The sequence below is a fragment of the Ambystoma mexicanum genome, chromosome 5p (assembly GCF_040938575.1).
Source record: "Ambystoma mexicanum isolate Mex_15411 chromosome 5p, UKY_AmexF1_1, whole genome shotgun sequence".
Classification (NCBI taxonomy): domain Eukaryota; kingdom Metazoa; phylum Chordata; class Amphibia; order Caudata; family Ambystomatidae; genus Ambystoma; species Ambystoma mexicanum.
In genome coordinates, this window is record NC_090930.1 from 785659384 (window position 1) to 785674217 (window position 14834).

The 14834-nt window shown below is 46.3% G+C and overlaps 1 protein-coding gene across 2 annotated transcripts in view; it reads left to right on the top strand.

Moving 5' to 3' along the window:
• MLH1 (mutL homolog 1) overlaps nt 1-14834 on the top strand; it is a 949066-nt gene that overhangs the window by 116681 nt on the left and 817551 nt on the right. For both annotated transcript variants that reach the window (XM_069613203.1, XM_069613202.1), the window contains exon 4: nt 3937-4010. In XM_069613203.1, coding sequence (XP_069469304.1) covers nt 3937-4010 — 74 coding nt within the window. The remainder of the gene's footprint in view (nt 1-3936; nt 4011-14834) is intronic.

A 14834-nucleotide genomic window follows, 5' to 3' on the forward strand; every position in this document is an offset into this window, starting at 1 on the left:
CACCATGGCCAAAGAAATTCGAACCATAGAAGACCACATCACCATCAGGAAATGACTCAAAACCTGGTTATTCAACAGGCAATGACAACTGCAAAGGAACATTGGTAGCAATGACATCTGCGAGAGACCTAAGGGTATTCTCACTTCTACTCCTCCTGGATCCTCTTCTCAGGTGACCAGGGAAAGGCCATCGCTTTTGAATCCTGACCCTGGGGGTGGAGAAGCGAGGGAGGATTACCTGGGGCAACAGTCCTGGTCGATTGGGAATGAAATGTCCTCAGGCGATACACAGTATTCTGCATTTCCCTTTCCGGAGGAACCCTCTATCCAGAGGCATTTATGGGGCATTGTTACCACTGTCCCACTGACCAAGGAAATGGTAGGAAACACTACCAATCTCGAAACACCAGGAAGAGGCCGAAGAAGAGAAGGTTAAAGGGCGAGATATGGTATTCCCCCTTTTCCCTCTGAAAGCCAACCTAATTATACCTCTGACAGTACTGAACAATAAAACCTCATTTACCACTGTAGTACTGGGACGAGGAAGATGTATGCAGAGTGCTTTAAAGGTCAGTCATGTCCCTTTTAACTATAGTCAGACAAGCCCAATTGAGAGTCCACACCTGCAACCTGTCAAGTGGTTGCAGGTGTATGAAGGGAAACCAAAAAAGCAGCAAAGGGAGCAGAAGCCATGGTGGGACCTGAAGAGGAGTCAGGATGCTGGCGGGTGTCCCAGAGATCCTGTGGAGCCCAGAGCGAGTCGGGCTGTAAGGTGTGGAAGCCTCAGTGGATGCAGGAAAGCAGCTTTAGCTGCCAGCAAGAGAGGAGGAGAGGACGCTGTCTGCATCCATGTAGCAGAAGCAGAGCCACCGGTGTGTCACGAAGCACCTGGAGAGCGAGCAGGGCTTGCAAAGACTGGCCCGCCAGCCCGTGAAGCTGACGGGAAGCAGAGGAGCCGAACGCTGAGTACCTGTGAGTGCAAGGGAAGAGCACTCAGAGACAGCAACTCCTAGGGGGCTACGCACAAGCAACAAACAGCAGTAGGCATTATATTGAATCCCCAATTGAATGTAACCTTAAAACAAAGTTAACAATACGCATATTGAATCCCAAGCTGAATAAAAACTTGAAGTAAAGCTAGATCGCGCACATTAAATGCCAAACTGAATGAAAACCCGAAAAAAATAAAAATTAAGCATATTGCATATAGAACTATATAACTGAATGAAACTCTATGGGCAAAAGCAAATAGGCGATAAAAGTCAAAAAGGTGGAGTGCTCATTTGAAAACGACCTATGAAAAAGAGCGCAACTGTGAAAGAGTGCGACAGAAAGGTGAGGAATACATAAGACCACCTCAAAGTGAACTTTATGAATGGATACTGTGTGGCAAGGCCAAAGACTGGCATAAGATGTGTGACGCATAACGGCAAAGCCAAGAAGCTAACCAGGAGAAGCCAGAAGAGTGTGACATTGCACATAAAGCCAAGAGGCCAACAAAGAGAAGTGGATGTGAATCTGTACACGGGGGCAAATGCAGTAGAACCTGTGTGGGCTGAAGAGCCTGGGGTTACTGGTTGCGTGACCTGTGATGGATGAGCCACGTGATCTGACAACTGCGCCTAGACCGGGAGTCCTGAATTGTGAAAGCCAACGACATTGTGAAATAAACCAAGAAGGAGCTCTGCGAGTGAACTGGCAATCCAGAAGGAGGGTCAAGCTGACCTAGATTTTAGTTGAATTTTGAAAGACTGAAACCAATATAAGTTGCTACGTTGATGTCTTGGGGAAGGGAACCGTGAGACTTGATAAACTGCAACTACTGTCTTGAGGACGGAGCCTCGGGACCCCTTTGCTTTTGAACTGCGTAACTATATTACCTTTAACTTGGGAAAGCAAATCCTGAGACTTTTGTGGAACTTTCTTGAAATTGGAGAAGGGGAGCTGAAGAAGAAGCCAAGAGGTGGAAGAAGCTCCGAACTTTGTGTTGATCACCATTTTCTTTTTATTATTGACATCCCTACACATTGTTTACCTTTTAGTTGTGAGGGCAAGGATAGGTTTTGAACACAGACAGACTTCGAAGTTGAACTCTTTGACTCAGACTTTCCTTATTTGCGTTTAGGTAGTGAAATCTCAACTTGGCATAGGGCAAATTAGGCCTTCTACCGTCCTGACATTTCATTTAATAAACCATTTTGTTTTGAACTTTGAGATCTGTTGACTGTGTCTTGCTTCATGATTCCTTCACACATCAGACCAAAAAGAAATACACTAAGGGACGCAGTCACAGATAACAGCAGTAATAGCTTAGAGGACCAGACTACTGCACCTACCCCACCTCCTGCCCGCACCCCAACCACCCCCAACTACTAGAATGAGCTACGAAAGAATGCCGCCCAACCAACTGACAGATTTTAGGGACAGCAGCACGCCCAATTATACTCCAAGGAAAACAAGACAGGTAAACCACTTAACATTAACCCACAACCAGCCCACCCACAACTAGGGCCACTGTAACCTGCCCACCCATCCGGGGCCGCCTGACACAGCATCCTCCCCACTACATTTAGAACCCTGCTCCGCACCTTTTCATGAACTGACCAGACGTCAGGTCTGCACCCAACGGCCACAACCGAGTCAATCTACAAGGAACACACCAGGCACAATCGCCCACCTGCAACCATAACTGCAAGGGGAGTCAGCTCAGTACTAGAGGGGAGGCGAGATGATTTGGCAAACCGCAGCCAAGAACGTTGGGAGATACCACTAAGCAGCAATCCAAAGAGTCACAACGGAGGCCCTGCCAAACTGACCAACTTACTAACCCTGCTCCCCTTCCTGCTCCTCCAACATAACCAATCTCCTACACTAGACTATAGTCTACCCACACTCAGAGGCGTAGCTGGGGAGGGGGTGAGGTGGCTATAGCCTTGGGTCTTTTGGTTGTAGTCCCAGATAGCTCAGGATCTACAACCACAATGCACATAAACACACCAAGAATCAACTTAATGTTCACATACTACCATCTCCATGAGATTCTGGAAACACACCTAGAGGGAACCCCCGACACATAATCCTTAAAACTGTTCAATTGCACATTTACACACCAACACAATAGTCGCACACCAACAGCCACCAGCGACTCTGAACCATTATGGATACAACTAACCGGGGAGCACAACCACAATCCACCCAACATCACACACCAACACAAACACTAACACACACACACGCACACATCCGAGGCACTAAGTCTTACCCATACAAACTAACTCCCACATGCAAAATAGCACTCACAGATGCCAGTTCCTTCTGTTCTGGACATATCCGTTCATCCTATACACACAAACCCCCCTAGACACCCTTTCTTGCAGAGCCATGTGAGCGCCTGGAGACTACCTGTGTGTGGTAGCGGTGCACGTTATAAATCAGCATAACAGAACTTCTACATTTTGTCTGGAGTTTAAGCATTAATCCTTTGATTCATCATTTTGCTTGTTCATTCTTGGTCAGCTCAGCACCTTTGGCTGGATCATTAACCCCTTTAACCCTGGCAAAACCACCTATGAGTGTCAGACGACATCAAGGGACTTTTTATGGTGACAATTTCCTGAATCTGGAGTCTGCTGGAAGAGTACTCATTCTGCATTAATCTGGTTTCTTTCTCACTTCTAGCCCTTACCCCTCCCCCCACCCCCCCTTGCTTCTTTACACAATCAGTTCTTATTCGTTGTGGTTTTTGTACAGAAGAAAAGGATTGTTCTTGCATAAAGACGTATGATTGTTTCCCAATCTGTAAATCTAAAAACCTCCTTTGGTTTTATGTCAAACGTTTTTCAAACTAATGTATGATGCCTTCAAGATGGTAATTGTTTGAAATGTAGTGTGTATGTTTTATTCCTTTTCAAGAAGTTTGTTTTAATTATTTTGTAGGCACTTGCCAGCATAAGTCATGTGGCACATGTAACGATTACAACTAAAACTGCAGATGCAAAGTGTGCATACCGGTATGTTTTAATTTTAATGTCATGATGCAGTATTTCTATGTTTGTTGTCTGACATTTTAATTCATATTGTTCCTAAATATTCAAGAAAAAGGCTTAAGCCCATCATGGCCCGTCAATGTCAAACAATCCACACCTTTTTAAAGTGTGGATTTGCAGTTAATGTTAATTTTCTTTATTTTAAATTGTAGTAAAAGTATTTTACAGAGCACAAAGATTCCTAACAGAGCACTGCATCTCTTTGGCTTCTACCAACTATTCACCAATGATGCTGCAGTCTTTTTCTTCTTCTCTTTCTCCTGAAACTATCAACTTGCATCTCCATCTTTCTCACTGCCCTCTGTCACTGTATCATACTCTGCACCCTGATGCTCAACACTTCCAAAATAATATTGCACCAATTCAACATTTTTGCCTCCTTTTTTCCCTCCCCCAGTTTATTTCCACATGACTTTAAATCATCCCTGAAGGCTTGCAACCTGGAGGTTGCCTTGGGTAGCAACCAGAAACTAAACATCGGCGAAATCTGCCCCTTACTCAGTATTTACATTTCTAAAGCCCAGACCTCTACTCTGGTCCTTAGCAGGCGGGCGTCTGCTCAAGTATCCTGATGAGACATCACCTTCCCACCTCTAATAATTTACCAGTGCTCTAACTGTCCTTGCACCATATTTGACCCTGCTTATCACCTCACATAGATATCAGTGCAACACTGGCCCCTGTACAAGTTCCCTTTTTTTTTTAGACTATTAATCTATCCAGCGTACCAACCAAACTGTATATTTCACTACTCCCCGGTTCTGACCTTGCGATCTCGCGCACCCCTGGTCCCTGCTGACCGTGACCTGTATCCTGCTCCTTCCTCCTCTTGGCTCTCTGCCATTACTAAGAACCTCCCCGCCCCCTTAGCCCCCAGAAAGGTAAAATATAACTGTGCATGATTTTAATAGCACCTTCAAAAACCTCCTGAGGAAGATCATAAAACCTACACTGGTATCACCCTGCCCATCCTAACCCCACCTTCCCTTTCATTTTATCCCCTATTCCTTATTACATTACACGGCCATACTGTTGTAAAGTACATATAAGTGGGATTGTTCTGCCTTCTGTGATTTTCATTGTAAAGTGTTTTCATTCCAAGCACTGCTTACCTCCAAAATAACTTTGGAAATAAGTGGCAACTGCCTTAAAAACTAATCAAAAGGAGGACCACTAGGGGGCACAGAGCATGATAGACACATGAGCGCGGAGTTCCATTTCCAGGCGGCAACAGAATGAGATATTGTCCCTCCAACAGGCTTGTTTGGGCCCTCTGACAACCCCACTGAGTGGCGGAAAGTGGGTTGGGCTGTGTTGTGGAACTTGGCGGTGTCCCACTCTTCTGTACCAAATCCATTTGGGTGTTGTATGATGTTCTGCATCCCCATGGCAGACTGATGGAGCTGGTGTTCGGCAGTCTTCGGGGCCATGTCTACATAGTCGCCCCGCCCCCTGTGGCCCAAAGGCGACCAGGTAGGGGAGGTCCAGCCATGGGGAGGCAGAATATCATACAACACCAGCACTGGGAGCCTGCAGCAGTGGGCCGTACTCCTGGACGCCTTCCAATGTGCGATAGAAGTCAATATTTACTCCCACGCACCCTCTAGCCGTGTGCATGGACTGTACAGAGCTGCATTGGGAAATAGGGAGAAGACAACACTATTCGGTGCTCCTTCCTCAGGCCACAGGCTCTTACTTAATTGTCACTTCTTAAATGTCATAAGTGCTGCTGATAGGCTTTGAATGTAAGTGTCCCCAAAAACACACCCCCTTAGTGAGAGGCAATAACAGACACACCCCAGGAGGGAATGAGACCAAGACCAAGTGCGGGTGAGATCATAAGGGTTTTTATCTAAACCAATATAGGGCATGCAAAGGACTCTGCAAACTCCAAGTGCGCTCTGTCTGACAATAGCAAAGACAGTCCTACTTATTACAAAACTATGTCGCGCATGACACAAGCTATGGGGGGCACATAGTCTTAGAGATTGGGAGGTGATAGCTAGGTGGTATACATTGTATACAGTTGCGGTTCCGGGATTGGTGGATGTCCGTGCGGTGCCACGCGGTGTGGATGGGTCAGCTGGGCTCATCGGGGTGGAGTGCTGGGCCGGACATGACTTGTAGTGATAAGTGGCGACTCTGATACTTTGCCCTTGTGGCCAAACATTCACATTCATTCATCATGCTATACAGTTTCGGTTGTCTTGTAACTCTTGTAATACGTTGACCTCAGATCGAGAATGAGACAGGGACATTGATATATAATAGGAAGTACCCCAATACATCTGTTGTAAGAACACCTTAGTTTCAAACACGTTAATCCCATGGGTCCATGTGTGGGTTCAGGGGCACAGGAGGGGTTACTTGATCGCCCTGTCGGTGAGGGATGATATTACGATCTGTTGGCACAGGGGTGGGTGCCCCCCTTTGAGGGCCATTAACTTGGGGTGAACGGGGATACCAATGGGCCGTGGGTGGCATGTAACCGGTGCCCGGGAGATGGTGGGATTTAGGACCAGGTAGCTCGTAATTCATAGTCAGGCTGTGGCGGCCTCTGACATGGGGGAGGTGGATGCTTGAAGCGGATCCAGCATGATTGGGAGGGAGGCGAAGCTGTGCGTTCGAACACCAGCTATCCCCGGCGAGCCTGGAAGGGAGGAGCGGGGAGGCGACCTTGCAGCTCTGAGCCTGTCTCCCTGCACAGGGCAGCGAATCGTACCATTGGCAAGGGGCGGGTGACAACACTTGGGGACTTCTGGGATGTGCACATATATTTACATTAGTAAGAATATAAGCTGGGTGACTTTGTCATTTAGCACAATATTTCATAACAGCAGTTGACATACGAACATGAGGTAGTGTTAGATTGGTTGTTGTGCAACAGAGGGCAATACATGTTATACCATGATACAGTCTGACTCCAGTCCCTTGATGGGCCTATGTGCATTTCGGCGATTCATTATTACATTATGTACAGGGGCTGTCAAAAAGCTATCACATATCATATGGCCACTCTTCTACACAATAGCAGCAAACATTAGTCAATGCGGCAAATATCACAAAAATGGTTGCCATACAATACAAGGTTCCTCGGGGGTGGGCGGGGTTAAGGGGCGCCACTCAGTCCAACTTTGGGGGCTTGGTACAGGGTCAGGGAATGCAGGATTGGGTTGCTTCCTAATGAGCTTGGTCACGACTGGGGCGATGATTTACTGCGGAAGGTTAAACGATACAGTGTTTATTTTGTTGTTTGTTCGTGTCTGGTTGCTCGTGAGAACGAGCTCTCAGCGGATCTACCATGAGGTGGAGGCCAGGGGAAGTGCAGGCCTCTGTGAACGCGGTCAAGCAAGGGTCAGGCTGTAGCTTTCTATGTGCGCAAGTTTTTCTGCCTGTGTTAGGTTTTAGCGCCTTTGACAAAATTGAGTTGTCTAGTACAAAATGGTGTCTGTGTTGTGCCATATATGTGGTCGTGCAGTCTCGCGTGTCGATCCGCAGCCACCTCGCCTCCCTGGCCCTGGAGCGTGGGGGCTGCCGATGAGTCATGAGTCATCACATGAGTAGGAGATGTAGGCTAGAGGGGGGGTCCTATTGACCTGCCCTCCCCTACAGCTTCAAACAAATGTTTCTTCATTTTCAGGGCCTATCATTGCAAACAGAAATCAACAGCAAAAAAAAATGGCTTCCTACTAAATACAAATACCATTGCATAGCCTGTTGGCGGACTCGGAAACCTCTAATTAAGTTGCTATTGATCCTCACCCAAATCCAGTTTTGTCAGGGCTGATGCATTAGATGGACACTCTAAAGTTCCAGGGAACATCTCTCTTTCTTGGGGGATAATCCACCTGCGAATTAACTTCATTCCACACTCCCTGATCCTCACCATGGATGCAGAGAGATAACAACTCATGCCAGTGACTTTCTAAGGCAAATCAATCGTCTTCTAACTCTGGTGCTGGCCTGCTAGGTACCCCATAGGATGTCTAGTTGGGGCCCGAAGCGCTACAGAAAAGGAGCACAGTGACTCCTTTTAATAGGAAACATAAGCATTAGTAGCATGTGGGAGGATCTGCAGCAATAAGTTTACCCAGGGGGGCTCAGAATAAAACATTCTGAAGGCCACAGTTCTGAGGCCCCGAAAAGTAGAGCTCTGTGGCAAAAATTCCCTCTAATGATGGCCGCAGTGTGAGGACATTGGTTTGCACGTAGGTTGTTTTAGCTCGCTCTTGCTGCTGGTTTTTGTACTCTGCAGTGGACACGTTACCTTACCAGGCTTTAGTCTTTCTTTCTTTCTTTCTTTCTTTCTTTCTTTCTTTCTTTCTTTCTTTCTTTCTTTCTTTCTTTCTTTCTTTCTTTCTTTCTTTCTTTCTTTCTTTCTTTCTTTCTTTCTTTCTTTCTTTCTTTCTTTCTTTCTTTCTTTCTTTCTTTCTTTCTTTCTTTCTTTCTTTCTTTCTTTCTTTCTTTCTTTCTTTCTTTCTTTCTCTCTCTCTCTGTACCTTTCATTGGTTGCGTTGCATTGTTGTCTACTTTTGTATAATGATTGGCGGACCAAGTGCTATAAGTGGACTTTGGCCCTTGACGGCGCCTAGCTGTAGAGAAGCATTTGTTTGCCACCTGGAGCTTTGTTTGTAATTGACAAATGCAGAGATGAGCTGGAAGCTCTCCGACAGCGTTTGTTACATTGTAGCGCTAATTTCCTCTCCATTTACATCGAGGAATCTGCCTTCCAGTCTTACTACAGGGGGAGGAGCCTCATACCCATCTGAACCGGCGGATACTACAGAAACTGCATTACAGCGTGGAGCTTGTGGTATAAGTTGTCTTTTGGTCTTTTGGTCTTGTGGACTGGTGTGTGATGTGGTGTGAACTATTCTCTGTATCATCATTGTTCCCCGTACATTCGAAGGTAAGGAAAATACTGCTCGCTCTTTTTCTCATTTTTCAACATAGCCTGCAATGCTTCGCAAATCCACATTACGCAGTGCGGTCACAAATAACAAACGTAATGCGAGGAAGGGAGCTGCTAAGCAGGGACCTGCTCACGCTATTTCACCCATTCCACCAACGGAAACGGCTATCACTGCTTTTCTTTACTTAAAACTCCCACCCCTCCCCACGTCACTCTTCTGTGTCTTTAAACGAGGAATCTGTTAATTCACTATCTGAGGCCATAGATAATAACAATTTGCTATTCAAATTAGTAGTTAATTTGAAAAGAGCCTCATTGGGTGGCGAACAATATTTGATAGGGTGGGCGATCTCCAGAAAATTTAATTACGGCCAATTTATCTGCTTCTCCTAACATGACCACATTTGTTTCCCACTCTGACTCAGACTCTGTAGAAGATTCAATTAGTTTCAGAGATGGATCTCATCTGGATAAACCGATGTGGGCAGGCTCAAGGGCTTGCCAGCATAACTTTAGCAGGTTGAACATAATGCTGGCTGCTGAATCGAACACTCTTGAAACTCTCCTTGAAGAACGACAAGCAGGCAAAGCAATAATGTTGCAAATGATTGATCATTGATTGTCCGAAAGCATTTATGGCCAAGTATTACTAAGAACCCTCCTGGAATGGCTTCAGAAGACGGAACAGCTCAGTGTCAACGTTTGAGCAAACCGAGTAAAAACAGCAGAAGTAAAGACATTGATACAGTGTCACCACTGAAGCGAAATAGGAAAGCAAAAACACTTAGGTGGGATTTTGAAGAAGTTCAACTTTTTCCCCCAGTTGAGAAATGTAATGAAAAATAAACGCTCTTTAATTGAACCTCATCCTTTCATTGATCTGACGACAGGAAAAGCAAATCTACAAAAGGTGAAACGAACGGTCATTTCTAATATTCAAGGTCCCTCTAGTCCTAATATTATTTTGGGTAAAAAATGCGACTAGGATGGCATCACCAGATAGGTCCACTTACGGTGGCCCCCTAATGTCTCGTGGGGGCAAATTGTATCCAAAGGAACCATCTGACCCTCCACCATATAACAAAGAGAGAAAAAATGAAGATAAAGTCAAAAATGTGATGGAAAGGAGCATAGTTGACATTGGAGGCGTGATAAAGTAAAGTCGACACCTACATCAGATCAATTTGATGTAGCGTCACAGACCCCAATTTCGGTCATACATCCTGGAGCATCAAAAAAACAGAAATACTTGGATTATTCTTGAGGACATTTCTCCTACGGCCTCCAGCCCATTCTTGTTTCTTTTTTTCAATAAATCTTTATTGACATTTTCTAAGTAAACATCATCAACAAAAAACCCATCCCTCCCCTCCCCCTTGGTCCGGAGCAGTTCATGAGTTTTTAATGGTAGGGTAGGCCTGTGTCGACTGGGTGCTACTCTGTCGTGAATGGGTGAGCCCAGAAGTCTACGCTCGTTAAAGTTCTTCGTCTCCCTGGTCGGGGATTATCCCACAGAGGGTCATGGCCTTCGGGCACCATGCTTGGCGACCTCCGTCCTTAAGGTACTTTAGTAGGGCTGACCATTCTGTGTTGAACTTTAGGTGATCTCCTTATAGGGAGTACGTTAGCCATTCCATCGCGAGGAGAGACCATATTTTTGCGATCCATTCGTGGTCTAGGGGAGGGTGTGCCGAATTCCATTTGCGCGCTAGGACCAGGGCCGCCGCCATCATCATGATAATGTAGAGTTTACGGTGGTATTTATTCTTGATTTCCTCCAGGAATCCGTTCAGCCCTATCATGGCTAGGCCCCAGTTCCCCCCAGATTTTAATCCCCAACACTTGTTCGATTGCTGAGGGGATGGTCTCCCAGTATTGGGCTATTTACGGGCAAGACCACCATATATGAGTCCAGGTGCCTGTCTGGCCCCATTCATTTCCTCCAGCATTCCTGTTATACCCTCTGGTATATCTTGTGGAGCCTGACCGGGGTTAGGTGCCATTGTGTTAATAGTTTCATCCAGATTTCTCGGACTTGAATTGATCTTATAAGTTTTGTTGTCTGGTTCCATAGTTTTGCCCATTCTTCTTTCTATTGTAGTTCTTATGTCGGTGTCCCACTTTCCAGTGTTCTCCCGCCCATTCTTAAATAGATCAACCCTTCTTGAAATTTTTAAGCAAATCCACTATTTCGAGGTCATTCAGTCCAGGGACATTTTAAAAATCGAGCTACTGTACTGGAATAGCACCACCAGTTGGGCATTGGTGGAGTTTACTTCTCCACTTACGGTGGCTCTGTTGAAAACGCATGCAGACTCACTTTTTAAAATTGGGCTCACATTAATCTCCTGCAGGAAGGTTAAAAGCCTGTCTCATTCCCAAATAGACCATGAATTAGGAGCAGGAGCAGCTACACCTCATGAGCTCCGACAACGACGCTGTAGCTGCAGGAGCAGCTATACCTGCGCTCATTGAAGCCGTCACATCGAGCTATGAGCAAACGGCAGATGAGTTCAATACCGCTTGATTGCCTGCACCTGAAGCGGGTTGCCCTGACCTAGACCACCACTTTTTGCACCTCCCAGCGGCCCACCACCACTTGGAGTTTCAACTCTATGGTCCATCGGGGTGATTCCAATGCCTAAGATGGCCGCAGCTCATTTTGTTTAAAATAGGTTGCCTAGCAACCAGCCCACACGATCCCACATAGCCAACCAGGATCTGCCGGAAGGCAGAAGCCGGCCCCACGCCTAAGGCCCCCGAGCACAAGGCCCCCCTGTCGGTGCCCGTCTCGGCCGCCGGAGCCGCCTGGCCGGGAACGCTGCCCTTCGTGCCATTCTAATATCCAGACTTTTACATTACCCCTACCTGGCCATCATCATAACCACGCCCTTAAAGAGACCATCACTGAGATGTTAAGCTTACCCAGCCCATCACCACCAAGGCTGCCGCAGCAGTCAGCAACACTTGTCATCTCCAATCGATGTGATTCCTGATTTGTGAGGCCTCCAAAGACCATAAACATTATCTGGGCCCCATCCAACATGTGGACTTGTATCTAGAGCACAATGACGCACAACGGCGCACAACTCTTAAAGCTATGCCACTCACATACTTATGTAAATCTCTCCCTAACATTAACTCGCCACAATTGCCTTACGCGACTGCTCTTGCACTATCCTTGATTTTCGGTTGTTAAGTTTTCCATCAAACCACATCTGCGATGAATGTTATACAATCTGCCACCATCTATGCCTTCCACCAAAATTATTGTGTTCATCATTCTCATATGTATCTGAACACTGCTCCTCGTTTAGTTCTGATCCAGCTAGACTGAACTGACCGCCTCTTGTACCTTCGCGCCACGAATGTGTCATTGCACTGTGCTTGTACCTGTACTTGGGATTGTAATATCTCTGCTGTTCCACCATTTCTATGTACTTTCCTCATGCGTGACTCCGATTAGTTCTCGACTGTCCTAATGCCCATTGCTCAGTCCCTACTACGTAATTTGCACTGTACCGGGATAGAACCTCCCCCACACTGCATTATCATTGGGACTTGCACCTCCAATAGCCTAAGATTAATTGAGTTCTAACCTCTTAAATCACCAAGCAGATCCCGCCTAGGATAATCGGCACCTATCATTAGATAATGCTTAATTGCACATACCTCCGACTAATCTCCACATCCTAGTTAACTGCACCCACTACCTCTAACAACTAACTCCTCCAACACCTTCTAGGCCTGCCAAGACATGCACCACCATACCATCTTAACCTATGGCATATTACCAGCATCCTGTGTATTGTTACTGCATGCAATGGCACTACAGTCTATAATTACCCCGGCCATAGCCATAAAATCTGACACTCAAATGACTAGCAAGGGCAATTCCTCTAAGCCTACCAAACCCAGTATGTTAACTATGCCAAGGAAACTACCTCCTACGCACACAATAAATCCTACTAAATTCCTGCCACCTCTGCAATCAGACGTGACTGAATGTAATGATATTGCAACTATTTTAGAAATCAACTCTCACTCGCTTACATCTCTCCAATGGATCCAGCAATATGCTGCACGGCCCACACCCAATCAACCCTGTCCAACCGAAACTAGGAACATGAGATTAGGCTCTAGACTTAAGCTAATAAACCCTCCTCCTAGTAGTGGTAAAAGAAAAATCTATGCCAACACCACACCCATGCAGAGAAAAACAACCAAACCTATCGGCAATAATAAAAATGACATCAACACACCAGCTAATATAATCTTACTGCCAAGCATTCCCGAAAACAAGTTACCACTTATTAAGGGAGCGCGTATAAGCGCCAGATCACTAACAGCCCACGCCCTGGGCATTGCTGACCTTATAACACTGAATGATCTCGACTTCCTAGCTATAACTGAGACCTGGCTACACACTGCAGTAGATCCTGCACTATCTCTAGCAATTCCAGACACCTATACCATCATCAGACTTGACCATGAATCATCCAAAGGTGGGGGAGTTTCCTTCATTGCCAAGATGCAGCTTGGTCTAAGAGCACTACCTCTTCACCCCTTCCCTTCAGCTGAACTCCTTAGCATCAAACTCCCACTAACACCATCATGCAATGTTACGTTACACCTGATTTATAGACCCCCAGGCCCAATAACCACCTTTGAAGGAGATATTCGTCACTTCCTGATGGCAAACACCAAACCAGACTCCCAAATTATGTTGCTAGGGGATCTCAATCTAGGCTTAGGCGACATAAAAGACGACAACGTCCTCACCCTCGCCAACGCATTGACAGAAATAGCCTTCACACATCGCATCACCCTACCCACACACAATAAAGGAAGAACTGGCTTGCAGACCTCAACTGTGATACCAGTATTCTATCTAACACACCTTGCGTGTGGTCTGACCACCATATCATCTCATTCACCCTATAGGGCTCAACCCAACCTATATTATTTTTTTTTTTAAACTTGTTTATTTTTCAAGCAGCGCACAGGAAAACCTTACATTACAATCATTCAATATTTGGCACATTTCAAGTTATCTGGATCATCCCACGAGTCTCTGTCCCACCCCCCCCGCTCTGACTGCCCTCCAGGTCTCAGTCCTCCGCTGATTGAGCCAGGTTCCTGTCCTCCGCCCTTTGGGCATTTAACACCAAGCGACGTTTGTATGTTTGGGCTGGGAAGCGCTGGTCATAGTCTATCACTGGCGACCAAATGTTTGTGAATCGGTGGAGTTGGCCTCTATTCGTGGCCATTATTTTCTCAGCAATGAAGATGTCCCAAAGCTTCAGCCACCACAGGATAAGTAGGGGGCCCTCCGGGGATTTCCATGTTCAGGCAATCGTGATTTTCGCAGCTAGGAGCATTTGCGTTATGAGAGTTGCCCGCCTGCCAGATATGGGGTAAATGTCTGGGATTGGAGTCCCCAGTAGGATTGGTTCGAGTTCCAGAGGTAACGTGATCTGATCAATGTCTGCTATGGCGGCTATACACTGGGACCAGAAGTTCGCCACCACTGGGCATGTCCACCACATATGCAGGTTGGTGCCCTCCATGCCGCAGCGTCGTCAGCATTGCGGGTTCAAGGACTGGTTAAAGCGATGTAGTTGCAGGGGTGGGTAATACAATCTGAGCAGTAGTTTATGCGCACATTCTCGATTGGTCACACAGAAAGAGGACGATTGCGTGCGGGCCCAGATGTCAGACCACGACTGGTACGGAATCGGATGTCCTAGTTCCTCTTCCCATTGCGACATATAAGTTGCTTTGGCTTCAAGCGGATTTGTCTGCAATAATCTGTACAGCGTGGAAATTCGACCTCGGCTCGGTGGATCAGCGACTGTTAGTTCGAGGGCATCCAG